General features: G+C 35.7%; 1 protein-coding gene across 2 annotated transcripts in view; it reads right to left on the bottom strand.

Annotated features, from left to right (window-relative positions):
* The window catches only part of TMEM131 (transmembrane protein 131), a 245,234-nt gene that overhangs the window by 46,423 nt on the left and 184,009 nt on the right, over nucleotides 1-14,802 (bottom strand). Inside the window, exons 13-22 of one of the 2 annotated variants that reach the window (XM_030310450.1) lie at nucleotides 13,837-13,945; nucleotides 12,869-13,022; nucleotides 12,605-12,775; nucleotides 11,420-11,530; nucleotides 11,189-11,323; nucleotides 7,216-7,320; nucleotides 5,766-5,852; nucleotides 1,951-2,103; nucleotides 1,775-1,850; nucleotides 1,488-1,605 (exon numbers count right to left, since the gene is read on the bottom strand). In XM_030310450.1, coding sequence (XP_030166310.1) covers nucleotides 1,488-1,605; nucleotides 1,775-1,850; nucleotides 1,951-2,103; nucleotides 5,766-5,852; nucleotides 7,216-7,320; nucleotides 11,189-11,323; nucleotides 11,420-11,530; nucleotides 12,605-12,775; nucleotides 12,869-13,022; nucleotides 13,837-13,945 — 1,219 coding nt within the window. The remainder of the gene's footprint in view (nucleotides 1-1,487; nucleotides 1,606-1,774; nucleotides 1,851-1,950; nucleotides 2,104-5,765; nucleotides 5,853-7,215; nucleotides 7,321-11,188; nucleotides 11,324-11,419; nucleotides 11,531-12,604; nucleotides 12,776-12,868; nucleotides 13,023-13,836; nucleotides 13,946-14,802) is intronic. The other variant, XM_030310451.1, reaches the window with a different exon arrangement.

The following is a 14,802-nucleotide window of genomic DNA, read 5'->3' as shown; positions in this document are numbered from 1 at the left end:
GGGGAAGACGTTGCTCGATAGCACTCCAAGTTATGTATTCATAATATTAAAATTTGGAGACTGTCTATACATTGTAATGTCTGTAATGGAAATGTTGGGGACGAAGAACTATTTTATTGAGTGTTCTCTTGAGTGAGTACATCAGAAGTCTTTCTGTACTTATTTTAACCATTTTAAAGTACAAATTTAACTCTCGTCTGCCTTAAGAAATCCTTCCACAGCAGATAGTTCAGATAAACAGAACGCCTTAAATTCAATTGCTAATGGTTTGAAAAATTTAGCACCTATAAATGAGAATATCCTGATAGTGACAAATAGATTCAAATTAGGCAAGTGGAGAATAGCAGTTTTTTTTTTTTTAACATTTTAAGTTTATTTATTTTTGAGAGAGAGAGAGCACGCATACATGCACACACACACAAGTTGGGGAGGGGCAGAGAGAGGGTCACAGACTCTGAAGCAGGCTCTAGGCTCTAAGCAGTCAGCACAGAGCCCAATGCGGGGCTCGAACCCACGAACTCTGAGATCATGACCTGAGCCAAACAAAGTTGGAAGTTTAAACAACTGAGCTACGCAGGCGCCCCAAGAAGACCAGTTTTTATCAGCTGCCATAGTATCATTATTCTAGTCAAATTCTCTGCTGAAGCATAAGAAAGATTGTACTTCTACATTCCTGAGTAAGTGTGCATCTACTTTTGAATCCAGGTGTGGTAGTGATTTGTCATTAGCACATTTTCTGCCTGCCAAAGATATATCGTTGAGCCTATGTGAACTGGGCTCTGTGTGCCCCCTAACAGTTCAGCATTTGAAAGGGAGGAGGTAGTTCTTTTCGCAATGAGCAAACAGACACTTGGTCTCCATTGTGGGATTAAACCCAGGACATGTTTTCTCTGCCTCTAACAGAGGTCAGTGGTAGGTAAAAACTTTCTTTCTTATGCAAATGGCTGTATCTAAGGTGAACACTGTATTCATCCTATATAAAGACAACTTCAGGGGCGCCTGGGTGGCGCAGTCGGTTAAGCGTCCGACTTCAGCCAGGTCACGATCTCGCGGTCTGTGAGTTCGAGCCCCGTGTCGGGCTCTGGGCTGATGGCCCAGAGCCTGGAGCCTGTTTCCGGTTCTGTGTCTCCCTCTCTCTCTGCCCCTCCCCCATTCGTGCTCTGTCTCTCTCTGTCCCAAAAATAAATAAACGTTGAAAAAAAAAAAAAAAAAAAAAAGACAACTTCAAATAGTTCTTTGATTTTAAGGAACTATCTAGAGCACTGGAGAAACGAACAAAAATGGTAGTGTGTATATTTCTAAGCAATATGCAATTAAAATGGCAATTCAAGATGCCTCACTAATAATTTTCTGAAGATAAGGTGTTATTTTCTTAGCCATAGAGAAGTAAAATAACCTAATACAAGAATAACATCTAGAAAGTAACATCAACAGGTACATTTCGAACTGGTAAAGATAGCTAAAATACTTCAAGCAAAACCACTCACCTATGACCTGAATTTTCCTTTATTCCCATCCATCCTTTGAACAGGCTTTGATGCAAATCCCAGTCAGCATCCCAGGTGTCTTCCTGCATGGCTATACCAGGCTGTACTTTGGGTTCGGCTAAAATAAGGAAACATGTATTATGACACGTTTAGCCCTACATCTATATCCACTTGTCAATTTTCCTTCAAATGATTTCCAGGGTACCAAAGGATAGAGTGGCGGCCTTTCATCAAAAAATATTTTGGGCAGAATGAAGGGCATGAGAGAGAATAGCAAGATAACTTACATTTGGATAGAAAAGGCAAGCCAACATAGCAATGATCCCCACACTGCAGTCCAGGATCAAAATAAATGTTTGCAATCTACAAAGAGGCACAGGAGAATTGTGAATCCCAAATCCACAGAAGGTCACAATAACACAATACTAACACATGGGAATCCTCAAACACAACGTTTTCAAACCTTTGACTTTTTTCCTGGCTCTAAGTCTTCCTTATTGCCTCGTAACCGTTTGTAGTAAAATCGCACATCTTCTGACAAAGATCGTATTTGTTGTATCTTCACCTTCTGTGAGAAGGAGTTCATAATATTTAAGCTCTGATGAACTATTTTCCCCTGAAGGAAGAAAACAAACAAACTCATTTGTATGTGGTTGCATTTTCTTAAGAATACACAATTTAGAGGTGACAGACATATTTTTCAGAAACTGAAGCCCAAAGGATACTTAGAATTTTTATCACTTAATAATCTCTAATTTGTTAATCAGAGCCCTCTCAAATATATCTATATTGCTATTTCTGTGTGTGTGTGTGTGTGTGTGCGCGCATACACACACACACACACACACACACACACACAATTTGTTTTTTTCACGGCCTGTTATAGAAAAACTAGCAGGACAAATCTCTGCACTCTTATGAAAATGAATTAAAATAAGAAAGTAAAAAAAAATGTTCACACTTGATGTTAAAAAAACGAGGATGCCAACAGAGACAGCTCTGAATAAAGGAAATGGTCACTGTCAGTTTGTGAAGCAAGGTTTGTTTACCAAGGCCAGGCTGCCCCCAAAGTATCCAAATTCAGGATGAAAGAATTTAATTCTAAAATCAAAAGCCAAACAAGACAAAAACAAAAATCAGATTTCCTTAGGAAAAATATTTTCTTTTTAAAAGAAAATGTCATTTGTACCAAAGAGAAATGAGATACCTTTTAAAAATACAGGTTATCAAGTATCTTATTAAAATAGCAGGCAGATTAAATGACTAGATAACCAGTGACTGCTCTTATCAACTGTATGCTTCTCCTTATGATAGGGGGATCAGATTTTAAGTAAAAAATTGAATGATTTATATAATCCTCAATAAGAATTATGTTAAAATCTTTCTTTTGTTTGAGTACAGAATTTTACCTTATAATTTGATTCCTAGTCATTTGAAGAAGTCTCGAAAATGATCATACCCACTGGGCTAATATTTGGTACTAGAAGACACAGAGGTTAAGAGAGTGTACAGAGAAAAGAGCTGAATGAAGGTGAGGTTCTAAGTAACACTCATCATTTGCAGCCTGGCCAGAGGGAAACAGCAGAAAGCTATGAGAGGCCAGGTGTGCTGCTATGATGGGGAGAACACAGGAGCAGGAAGTACAAGGCCTTTCACAGCCCCAGCTTGGCCTCTAACCAGCTGTGTGTTCCTGGCAGTTACCTGGTCTTCATGCACCTGTAATAACCACTTCACTCAAGTCCATGTCTTGTCTTTCAGGGGGGTGGGGGTGGGGGTGGGGTCAAAAGAGGTAACAGATACAAAAGTTTATTTTACAATGGTATTCAAATATTAAGTATTAAACTATGAGTTACTTCAAATGTTTATCTGGAGGTACTGTTTTCATTAGTTGGCACGAATATACTCCACTAGATAAGAGATTTTATAGAACCTGATGACTGTTATGGGCTGAATGTGAACTCCTCTCCCCTCATTCATATGTTGAAATTCTAACCTTCAATGTTCTAGTAGTATTAGAGGTGTGTTGCGGAGAGGTGATTGGGTCATAAGGGTGGAGTCCTAATGAATGGGATTAGTGGAGAGACAAAAGAGCTTGCCCTTCCTCTCGGCTCTGTGGCTAATTGAGGTTACAGTGAAGACAGCCATTTGCAAAACCAGGAAGAATGCCCTCCCCAAACACCAGATCTCCCAGCACCCAAAACTGTGAGAAGTAAATGTTTGTTGTTTAAGTCACCACAATATGGTAATTTGTTATAGCAGCCTGACTAGTGCAGTAACATCAAGTTAATTTGTGATTCCAAGCAAATATTTGGTCCTGTAAGCCACCTGAAGATATCTAGAAGTTTGACCCAAAGTAGTTCAAAACCAACACCTTGTTTTTATACAGATGCTTTCTCATTTACTCCATCCATGGGCCTTTCACTGTGTCATCTACTGAATTATTCCCTTCTAGGGTTTATTCTGTGTTTAATATCACTGATTGAAAAGGCAACTGAAGAATGGAACAAGGTCTTTTTGGATAAATAATGAAGTCAAGAGTTCTGTACAGTCAGTGCAAAGTGGAATCACAAGACAAAAATTTCATTAAGACCCAACTTAAATGTGTGGGACCTATTAACTCAAAATTTATATTTTTAAGTTGCTCAACTCTGAATTTAGGTTTATTTAAGATTTTACACTGCACTATTTCTCTTAACCCATCATGTCTCCTTCCACAGGGTAGGGGACACTTCTACATTTGTCCCCATGTACCCTGAACTGACCATATCATCTTTCTGCAAAAAGCAGTGGCTGTCTCTTGATTTCCCTACTTCTTTTCTCTTTGTTCTCTAGGTTCAAACTCTAAGTCATATTTTTGACTCTATCTATCCTACCCATACCTGCCTCAATTAGTAGGACCTTCTCAGGATATTCAAGCACAATTCAAATGTGAAATGTCTCTTGCCTAAGTTCTTGTCTCCATTATTTTGCTCCTTCAGCCACCCATTATCTACTAACTGCCTGCTTTGGGGATAAAAGATCCTTCATTCCTTTCCTTGATGAACTCAGAGTCTTACTGGGGAGACCAACACATAAGGCAATATTTAAAGCACATGTGAGGCCTGTTGCAAGAGAGGTTATTTAAAATCATTTTAAGATCACACATGTAACACCTAGTAATGTCTAGTGGAGTCAAGAAATGGTCAGGGAAGAGATGACAATGGAATTGAATCTTGGAAGACAGTGTAGTTCTTTGAAGGTAGGGGAAGAGGAACGGCATTCAAGACAAACAGCCAAGGCTTAGAGGTATGAAAGGGCTTTATTGCTCTGCCAATGCCCTAAGCTCAAACCTCTTCTTGACACTTCTCATACAGATTCTGTATGAGTGCCTAGGTTGGCCTCAGGCACTCTATTGTCACTTCCTAATTCACCTTATATTTACTTCTGCCAGAAAAAAAAAAAACAAAAAAACAAAAAACAACTTTAAACTCAGCTCTGATGATGTCAAGCCTCTGCTTAAAAACTTTAAATTTTCATGGACTTAAATGTGTTAATGTTTTTTTTCATGCTATCACTCCAACATGTCATTCCATCTTCTTAAATCTCCCTCCATTCTTTTTTTTTTTTTTTTTTAATGTTTACTTATTTTTGAGACAGAGAGAGACAGAGCATGAACGGGGGAGGGTCAGAGAGAGAGGGAGACACAGAATCTGAAACAGGTTCCAGGCTCTGAGCAGTCAGCACAGAGCCTGACGTGGGGCTTGAACCCATGGATCGCGAGATCACGACCTGAGCCGAAGTTGGATGCTTAACCAGCTGAGCCACCCAGGCGCCCCAAATTTCCCACCATTCTTATCAAACTGGGCAACTCACTACTTTGTAAAGCCATCTCAGACTTTACTGCCTCTGTGTCTATACTCAGGTTGACTCCAGGGTCCTGAATTCAAGTTTTTACCTCCCCTATTTTCCCTGCTAAAAGAAATTCTAAGCCAGTTTACATGTACCTTTATCAATTACATATGTATTTCCCTCACAGCACTTCATTTTTATACTTTTTAGGGCACTCTCTACATCCTGCTTTACATTTATGCACCATGGACCCATTTCCCATTCTTGATCGAAAACTTTTTGAGAGAAGGAACTAGTTCTCTTTGTGTCTCCTGTGGAAGCTGGCTCAATGTCTTACCTTAAAATAAGCGATTAATAAAGAATAACTGACTTTACTGTTAGGTTATAGGGACACAGAGGTAAAGGCAAAGAAAAAAATTACAAAAAAAATCTATAAATTAAATCTCTTACTGGAAAGGAAGGTGGAAGAACCATATGTTTTGGGAAGCAAGTCAGTGAACCCACTGCGATTACAGCCTTCACAGGAATTGTTAGAATCTGTGGAGTGAAGTAGACCATAAGGAAATAAGTGTTTAAGTCTGAGATTAATCTTGATCATTACTGCATAAGTTTTGAGGATGTAAAAAAACTCAACTTGGGACTTATATTAGCAATAACCAACTCAAAAGTAATATTAAAATTACCTACATATACTGTTTAACTTGACCAATGTACTCCATCAAATGCTCTGAAATATAGTAAATTTCCATGTACTGCTCAGTGATTCAAAGAAAACATGGTAAATAAGACCAAACAATGGGAAAGGAATGAAGAGCAGATTTTCATAATAGGTTATTCTGCAGATTATTAATTTAACAAGGAAAGTCAAATTGTACTCCTAAAACAATGTATGAAAAACAGCATTTTCTAGAGTTACATAGTTCTCTATTTTTTGTATATAGTAATAAATTAACATCAACTTAATTAAAAAATGAGTTGAACATTATAGATTTAGAATATCAACTCATACTCTATTTATAACTTACAAAGATACTTGTCTAAGATATTTTTTCCTAGTTTTCATTTTTATCCATACTAACAAAAACTTGTCATAGCTATGAAATGCACTTATTTGTATTATGAGTGATTAACAGGAATTCTTTACTTTTGGAGGTAATTTGCCATACTCCCAACAAATCATTTATTATTACTTTAATTCTAATTATTATTTTTACATATTATTATTATATCACTAATTATGTTTATTCTGAATTCACTTTCATTCATGTGGGGGTGGTATATGATGAAAAAAGGTTGGAGAATAAGGGCAGCAACTTGTTGAATCTAGTAGTGTTCAAATTCACAAAGAACTGCTAAATATTAAATTAAAATACTTAGGTGTGGCAGAAATATATCCATTCAAAATCCCACTAAATGCAACATGTTAGACACCACAAGGAGTCTTTCACTCAATGATCTTCACTTTGCCCTTGACTTAGAATGACTCATGTAAATATAATCGTAAGAACTCAAATTAAGATGTGAGTTCTCGACTGTATCTTCCTTTTTGGAAATATCACACAGGATGATATTAATGATTGCAGAAGAATCAGTGATCTAATTCAGGAATTTCAGTCAGGGTCTTTGCAGTGCTATAACCTAAGCAGGTTTCTAACAGAGCAATTGTAAGTGTGCCAAAGCCATTTTCCTCAAGTTGTTTTCAGTTAAGAGGTTTGGGTTTTATCAGAAAACTATGAGCTAATGAACACCATTGTTTTGTAAACTATTCTCAAAAGCTCAGTTTTTAAGGTTATGAAACAGATAAAGTGTAACTTTATCAGTAAACTTAGTTGTTTCTATTGAAAACAAAAAAAGGACTAAATCAGAAATACCTCATTGACATGAATCCCCATAGTCTTACCTCATAGTCTGTGGTGATCTGTATGGCTCCATCATGAATCCCTTCCAGTTTTTTTGCAGTAAGTTTGACTCTGAACACTGCAAAATAGCCTGAAGCTAATATTACCTGTATGTAGTAGAAATGACATCATTCATTAGCCTTGCTAGCTCAAGTTTCCTATTAAAATGGTAAAGAGAGCTATTGTGATGAAGTGATTTCTGAATTCTTATGTATGTCTAATGTATGACAGTGAATTGCCACACCATCTTGTACAAATATCTCAAAATAATGTCCATCCTTTGATACTTATTCCATGGGCCACCAAGAAAACTGGCTTCCTGAGGAACAATCTGATTCCCATCTACCAAGATGGAAAGGGGTATGGTCCTCACACATCACACCTATACCCGCACAGACAAAGAGGGTGAGAGCTGGAGCAAAGGGACACAGCTTTCCACCAATCCTTCAGCTATTTTAGGGCACAAGTACAAAGTTGGTTCTGTTTCAAGTTCTGAATTTAACTGTCACATTAATAATCATGCCTTCAAAACAACTGAGATTGCGTCATACGAAAGTGTCAAATATAATGGAAAGAAAGAAGAGTTAATAAAAATTTCAAAGAAGTATGGAAATTTTATCTGTTTTCTCAAGCTATTTGCTGATGTTTCTGGCATTTACCTCTTTTTAACTGAAGTATAGTTAACATATAACATTGTATCAGTTTCAGGTATACAACATAATGATTCAATACTTGTATACATTATGAAATGATCACAATAAATCCAGTCACCATCCATCACCACACATAATTAAAAATTTATTTTTCTTGAGATGAGAACTTTTAAGATTACTCTCTTAACAACTTCCACATACACAATACAGTATTACTAATTATAGTTAGCATGCTATACATTATATCCCCATGATTTTTAACTGGAAGTTTGTAGATTTTTACCCCCTTCACCTAGTTTGCCACCCCTACCCCCCACCTGCAGCAATCACCAATCTGTTCTACCTATGAGCTTGGTTTGTTTTATTCTTTTACATTTTACATCTAAGTGAACTCATATAGTATTTCTCTTTCTCTGTCCAACTTCTTCCATTTAACATAATGCCCTCAAGGTCCATCCATGTTGCTGCAAATGGCAAGATTCCATTCTTTTTTATGACTAATATTCCTGTGTGTGTGTGTGTGTGTGTGTGTGTGTGTGTGTGTGTTTGCGTATCAACCACATCTTCTTTATTCAACCACTGATGGTCACTTAGGTTGTTTTCATATCTTGGCTACTGTAAATAATGCTCAATAAACATGCAGGTGCATATATCTTTCTAAATTAGTGTTTTCGTCTTCTTCAGATAAATATCCAGAAGTAGAGTTACTGGATCATATGGTAGTTCTATCTTTAATTGTTTGAGGAAGTTCCACACAATTTTCTACAGTGGCTGTATCTACCAGTAGATGAAGGTTCCCTTTTCTCCACATCCTTGACAACACTAGTAATTTCTTGTTTTCTGACAGCCATTCTGGCAGGTGTGAGGTGGCATCTCATTGTGGTTTTGATTTGCATTTCCCCGATGATGGCTGATGTTGAACATCTTTTTCATGTGTCTGTTGGCCATCTGGATATCTTCTTTGGAGAAATGACAATTTAAATCCTCTGCCCATTTAAAAATCAGACTGCTCATTTTTTTGCTGTTGAGTGGTATGAGTTGTTTTACATACTGTGGATATTAACTCCTTATTGGAAACATGTTTTGCAAATATCTTCTCCCATTCAGTACACTGTCTTCCTTTTATTGATGGCTTCCTTTGCTACGCAGAGGCTTTTTAGTTGGATGTAGTCCCAACAGTTTATTTTTGCTTTCGTTGCCTTTGCTTTTGCAGTCAGATCCAAAAAAATCATCACCAAGACTGATGTCAAGGGACTTACCCTTATGTTTTCTTCTAGGGCTTTATGGGTTCAGGTCTTAAATTTAAGTCTTTCATCTGGTTTGAGTCAGTTTTTGTGAGTGGTGTGTGATAGTGGTCCAGTGTCATTCTTTCCACACTCTCTTCAATTGTGTACAGTTTGTGAAGCTGTACTTCAATTATTAGTAGTTATATTTATCTAGAATTCACATTTACCTTAAAATAACAAATGTCGACACACCAAACAGACTCGCTTTCTCCTTTTTTAGAAGCATTTTCTGTGTTGGTTTTGTGCAATTCTAACACTTTCATCATGACTCCTGCTGCCCAAATCAGAACACAGGTCTGAAAGTCATGGACTTGTTGGCAATGTGTATTTCATAAGGAACAAGATGCTAATTTAGTTCATAGCTTTGGGTTTTGGGAAAACAGTTGAAAGTTTAGGCACTATAAGCTTAAAAAAATCATTTTGTGGAGTTGCTATTTTGAAGTTGGCAACTCACTACAACTTCCTATTTTAAGAGTTCATAACAATGATCTCATCTTTTTGTCCCTTGTTTTTAAATTTAGAGTTTCATATAAAAGCTAATTCTAAAACCCTAAATTGTCAAACAGGCTTTCTGTTGTTAAATGGACTTCTCAAATTTAAATAGTATGTGTTAACATATGCTATTTATTGTTAGGAAATGATCCAGATTTCTAGAATTATTGGGTTTATAATGTCTTACTAGGAAACAGAAAACTCAACCACGTGGGAGCAGATATACACATGATTTGACTCTTTACTGTTGAAAGGAATACATTAATGGCTGGCCTAATTATTATCTGTTTTCAGCATTCTATTTCTATTAAAAATAAAATCTCATTTGCAGTGACAAATATTACTTCTCATGGATATATCTTTGTTTTAAAAGGAGGCTTTATTTTTGAATCAAATTTAATACACTATAAGTTACTGAAATATACACACCCATAAATTACCACTATTCACAAATATCTGATTATGTAGCTTGAATGCTACATAGTTGCAATTAGAATATATGTCAGTACTGTTTTCCCCCTTTTCATAAAACCTCTTCCAAGCTTCTACACACAATCATCAAATTTTTATTTACTTCATATTCAATCATAAAATCATGATTTACTTTATGTACTGGACTGTTCCCAAGTATTTGAATTATTAGTAATGTTACTATAAACATCTCCATTCTCTCAAGCTTTTACTTCTTCAAATTATTTCCACAGGAAAAATTCCCAGGAGTGGTATATATTGCCAAACTGCTCTCCAAAATAACGATTTTTGGGGATCCTTCTAGTATAAACTGTTTAAATCAATTTTTATAGCCTATGGCATTCCATGGAAGCATATTTGTCAACCATCTCTGTGCGTAAGGACATTTTATCTTTCTTTTGTTAAAACTGCCACAAAAAGTTCTATCCTTAGCTTAATGGATAATATGTTAAGCTCCTCCTCACACAAGGTGACTCTACTAGTTCTGTTCTGAGTAGGTATAAACTCCAAGTTCCACTTTCAGTAGTGGAAAGGGCTTTGACTAATATATCTGTTATCCCTGTTTCATGCTCCTTTATGACCAAATGTACCTATTTATACAACAGAGTAGAAGTACAAGGGCAGATCTAGAAAGGAATCAAACAGTGTTTGCCTCACTGATACTCTCTTCTCATCAGTACAGAAAACTGGCCACAAATATTCTGTATAATCGAAAACACTTTCTGCCAGTGTGCAGGGCCATCTTTTTGGCCAAGTAAATTCAATGAACACAGGGTTAGTTTAGTACCTATGGGAATTTCTCTTATAATGACACTTGTGTTACAAAGAGATTAAAGTTTTGCTATAGAACTTTTTATGACAAGGCAGAACTTACTCCTTTGGGCTTCAAGTGCCCTCAATATAAAAGGAGGGGTTGAAGTAGATTACCCACAAGAACCTTTTAATATCAAATAACAAATGTTACTATGAATCTCACAAAAATATTAACTGAAATATGTGTTGTAGGAATAGTTTTTTACTTGGGGTTTAGACATACATCTAAGTTTAAGGCAACAATAAGAAAATTTACTTACTGATGACTGGTCTGATAAAGAGGATTTTTCTAATTCTGGAAGGCTTGAAATTATTGTAGTTCTATTGCCTTTTTCAGAAGCTACAAGTTCTATCGATAAACCATCTCCTATGATGTGCCAACTTTTTATGGCCAACTTAAAAAAGAGAAAGATATGAAAGTGATTATTGCAGCACTAGCATAAAATCCTTAAATGTGATTTAGAATAAAAACATATATACATTTTTTTTACCTCAATTGGATTGCTGTTTATAATTGCAAATAAAATGTTACTTGCTTCTGTAGCACTCAATATGCCAAAATCTATGAAACGTTCCTCTATTTTAGGGGGTAATACAAAGTACTGAAAAGATATGAAAGAACTAGATTAAATATACAATCACATTTACATAAAAGAATGTTATCAAGAGAAAGTAGCTATATAAAGATATCCTAAGGTTTCTATATTTTATGTCAATAAACACAAATATACACATATATAAAATATAATTAAGCATTCTGTACAATGAAGTATTTTGAGTAATCAGAAATGAAAACATTCATAGTCTCTATGGAATAATATTGCTTCTCTAAAGGCACATAAAAGAAATAGGAAGATAAAGTACTAGGGAAGGTTAAGTGGAGCCCTAGAGGATGAGGCAAAAAATCCTTGGTCTCAGGAAACATTATGCATTCATGAGAGCCCATGATATATAATTATTCAAGCAAAACAAATGAAGAAGTGGGATAATTCTGCAAGTCCCCCCAGCTCTGAAATTCTTATTGATGTTGGCTTTTTGGAGAACTACATCTTTACATGTTCTAATTTTCTTTTTAGCTTTTATATCTTTCTTATCAGTTTTATTTCTTATCTAAAGTTCTTTCATTGATTATCCTAAGGACAGCTTAGTTTGGATTTTTTTCCTCTGGCTTATTTTCTGTATTAGAAAGACCTTTACTCTTTCCTACTATTCCCAACTGTGTGTCTTTACCACCTTACTTTCATCTTTATTATTTGACTCTCTTCTTCACCTTGTATTTCCTAGTTTGAGTCATCTCTTCCTTAAATACTTTCCTCTTCACCCTCCCTGTAGTATTGTTTTTTTTCTGCTTATTATTTTCTCCTACTTAGTTTGTTTTTACTTTCCCGATGATTGTAACAGTTTAAAAGCAAAACCAAGAGAAAGCACAATGTGGGAAAGATCTAAGTACAAGCTGTAAGGGAAGGATTCAACCGTGACATGATAAGAGATGGCCACTGGGAAGGATGAAAACCAGTTATCTGAAAAGTACTGACTGAGGAGGGATGACACCAACTTGTAGAGCTCAGAAAATGGCAAAATTTAAGTATGTACCTGTACAAAATGATTGCATAATAATAGCTGAACACACAAAAGATGGGTAGAGTTAAAATTTTAAAGGTAGGTAACATACTTACATCTAAAAATCCTGTATATACCCGCACAGGTAAATGAAATTTAGAAGCATTGGTAATAAGTAAAATATTGTTATCTATGTGCATGGATGATGTGGATGGCATAAAAAACAGAGTAAAAATGTATCCTGATTCATTTGGAAGAATTAAGACTGGTTTGCTGAAATTGTGAACCTAGGAAGTGAGGGGAGAGAAAAAAAACAATGTGTCAGCATCATCTAGTTGATAGGTTAGTAAAATTAAAAGTATGGGTGTTCCCAGACATACTTTAAACATTGTTTTGGCTTCTTCTGGTAGCAATACATCATGAATGAGGATTGCAAAGCTGAAAGTGTTCGTAAGGTAAATTGGCCTTTCCACAGGATCAGCAGGACTGTCTCGGATGTGAAATAATGTTGCAGCGTGATCAAATCCCAAATAACTATTTGAAAAAACATAAACAAATCATTTTTACCTCCATGTGTTAATTTAAAATCTAAGTTTTTCTGTTTTAATAACTTTACATTTAGCATTAAGGACATAACTGGAGAAGTATAACTATAAATATTTTAGAGATTGCACATGATTTAAAACAAAACTTAGCTTACAAAATATTGACATGTAATATAAAGAATTATTCTCTATTAAATTATATGCAGTCAAGTAAAATCAAGGATGTATTAACAGAAAAAGTTTTAAGCTACTTAAGAAAAATCATGTTCATCATTTAATTGCAACCAGCTTTGTTAAAATGAGTCCCTACCAAGAGGGATATTGAACTATTATTATTTCAAGTATAATCAGAAAATGAACTACATATTTTACTGCCCATTTATAAAAACCTGTAATTCTAGAAGACTGTTTATAAGTTTATTAAGGAGTATAAATGATTTTGTTTCAAGTGACAATATAACTTAATAACAAGCCACAACTGACTGTATGTTACAGAAGGAATTACAGAAAGGAAACAGCTTCAATGATTTGAATATTATTTAAAAAACATAGATTCACTTTTCTATTGTATTACTGAATCATTAAGACTTTATTTAAGCCCACATTATATCATCCTATTTACCTTTTTCTTCTAAAAAAGTTAAACAGGAGATTTTTCTCCTTTACAGTGGAAGTTGTTCTTTTCAACAATTCCATGGAGTTTATGTGAATTTGGATACTACTTTTGCTAGGGTCAATGAGTAGGAAAACAAAATTTACTGATTAGTGAAAACTTAGAAAGCTTACTTTAAAGAGAAACTCACCCATCTAAAACTTCTGCTTGATATGGTATTTCAAGTTTAGAATAACTCTTTTCCTTTGCCTTAACAGTTATTTTCCCAGAAAACTGAGACGGTTTTTTTGCCTTTGATGCTAAAAGGAAGCATAAAAAATAATCTCTGTCACCTTTTGCTATCAGAGGTTATATACAGAGCAGGATGAGAGTGACTTGATGTAAGCTGACAAAATCTTAAAAACAAAGCTGAAGTTTCAGATTGGCAAAGAGGAGACTTTTACATTTTACATCAAATTATCACACTTTTTATCCAAAAGAAGAAAAATATTTTAATTTCCAGTAATGGGATTAAACAGATAAGGAATTAACAAGTGAACACAATTCAGGAGGGAAAACACTGTATTTGAGCTATTTCCCTAGAGCCATAAGCCATGACTTTCCTCACACCAGGGCTTCTCAACCTGGGCACTAGTAACGTTGTAGGCCAGGTTAGTTCTTTCTGGGGTGCAGGGGCTGTGCTGTGCTTTGTAGGATGCTTGGTGGCATCCAGGCCTCTGCCTGTTAGATAGCAGTAGCAGCCCCCAGATATGACAACAAAAATGTCTGTGGACACTGACAAATGTCCCCTGGCCTAGGAGGCAAAACTGGCCCCCATGGAGAACCCCTGGTTTACAGCTGTGTTAAGAAATAACATTCCTTGTATGGCCAGAGTCTTGTTATAAACACCAAGAAAGTAGCATGGTGCAAGAAGCATCCGGTGTTGTGTATTAGCCTACCCGAATTCATAGTATAAGACTCTCCCTGCCATCATATTGCCCTTACAGATGAAGTAAAATCTTTACATTTTGTAGCAGTTGTGAATAAATCCATCTGGAATTACAGAAATAGATTCAGTTGGATCCAATCTGGGTACCCATTAGATGTTCTTTTCAAAGCAAATAAAGAAGCTGTTTATCTTTATCCTACTTAAGGTACTTCAGAAACACTTCCAGTT

This window comes from Lynx canadensis, chromosome A3, assembly GCF_007474595.2.
Source record: "Lynx canadensis isolate LIC74 chromosome A3, mLynCan4.pri.v2, whole genome shotgun sequence".
Taxonomy (NCBI): Eukaryota; Metazoa; Chordata; class Mammalia; order Carnivora; family Felidae; genus Lynx; species Lynx canadensis.
This window is presented reverse-complemented; position numbering and strand designations above follow the sequence as displayed.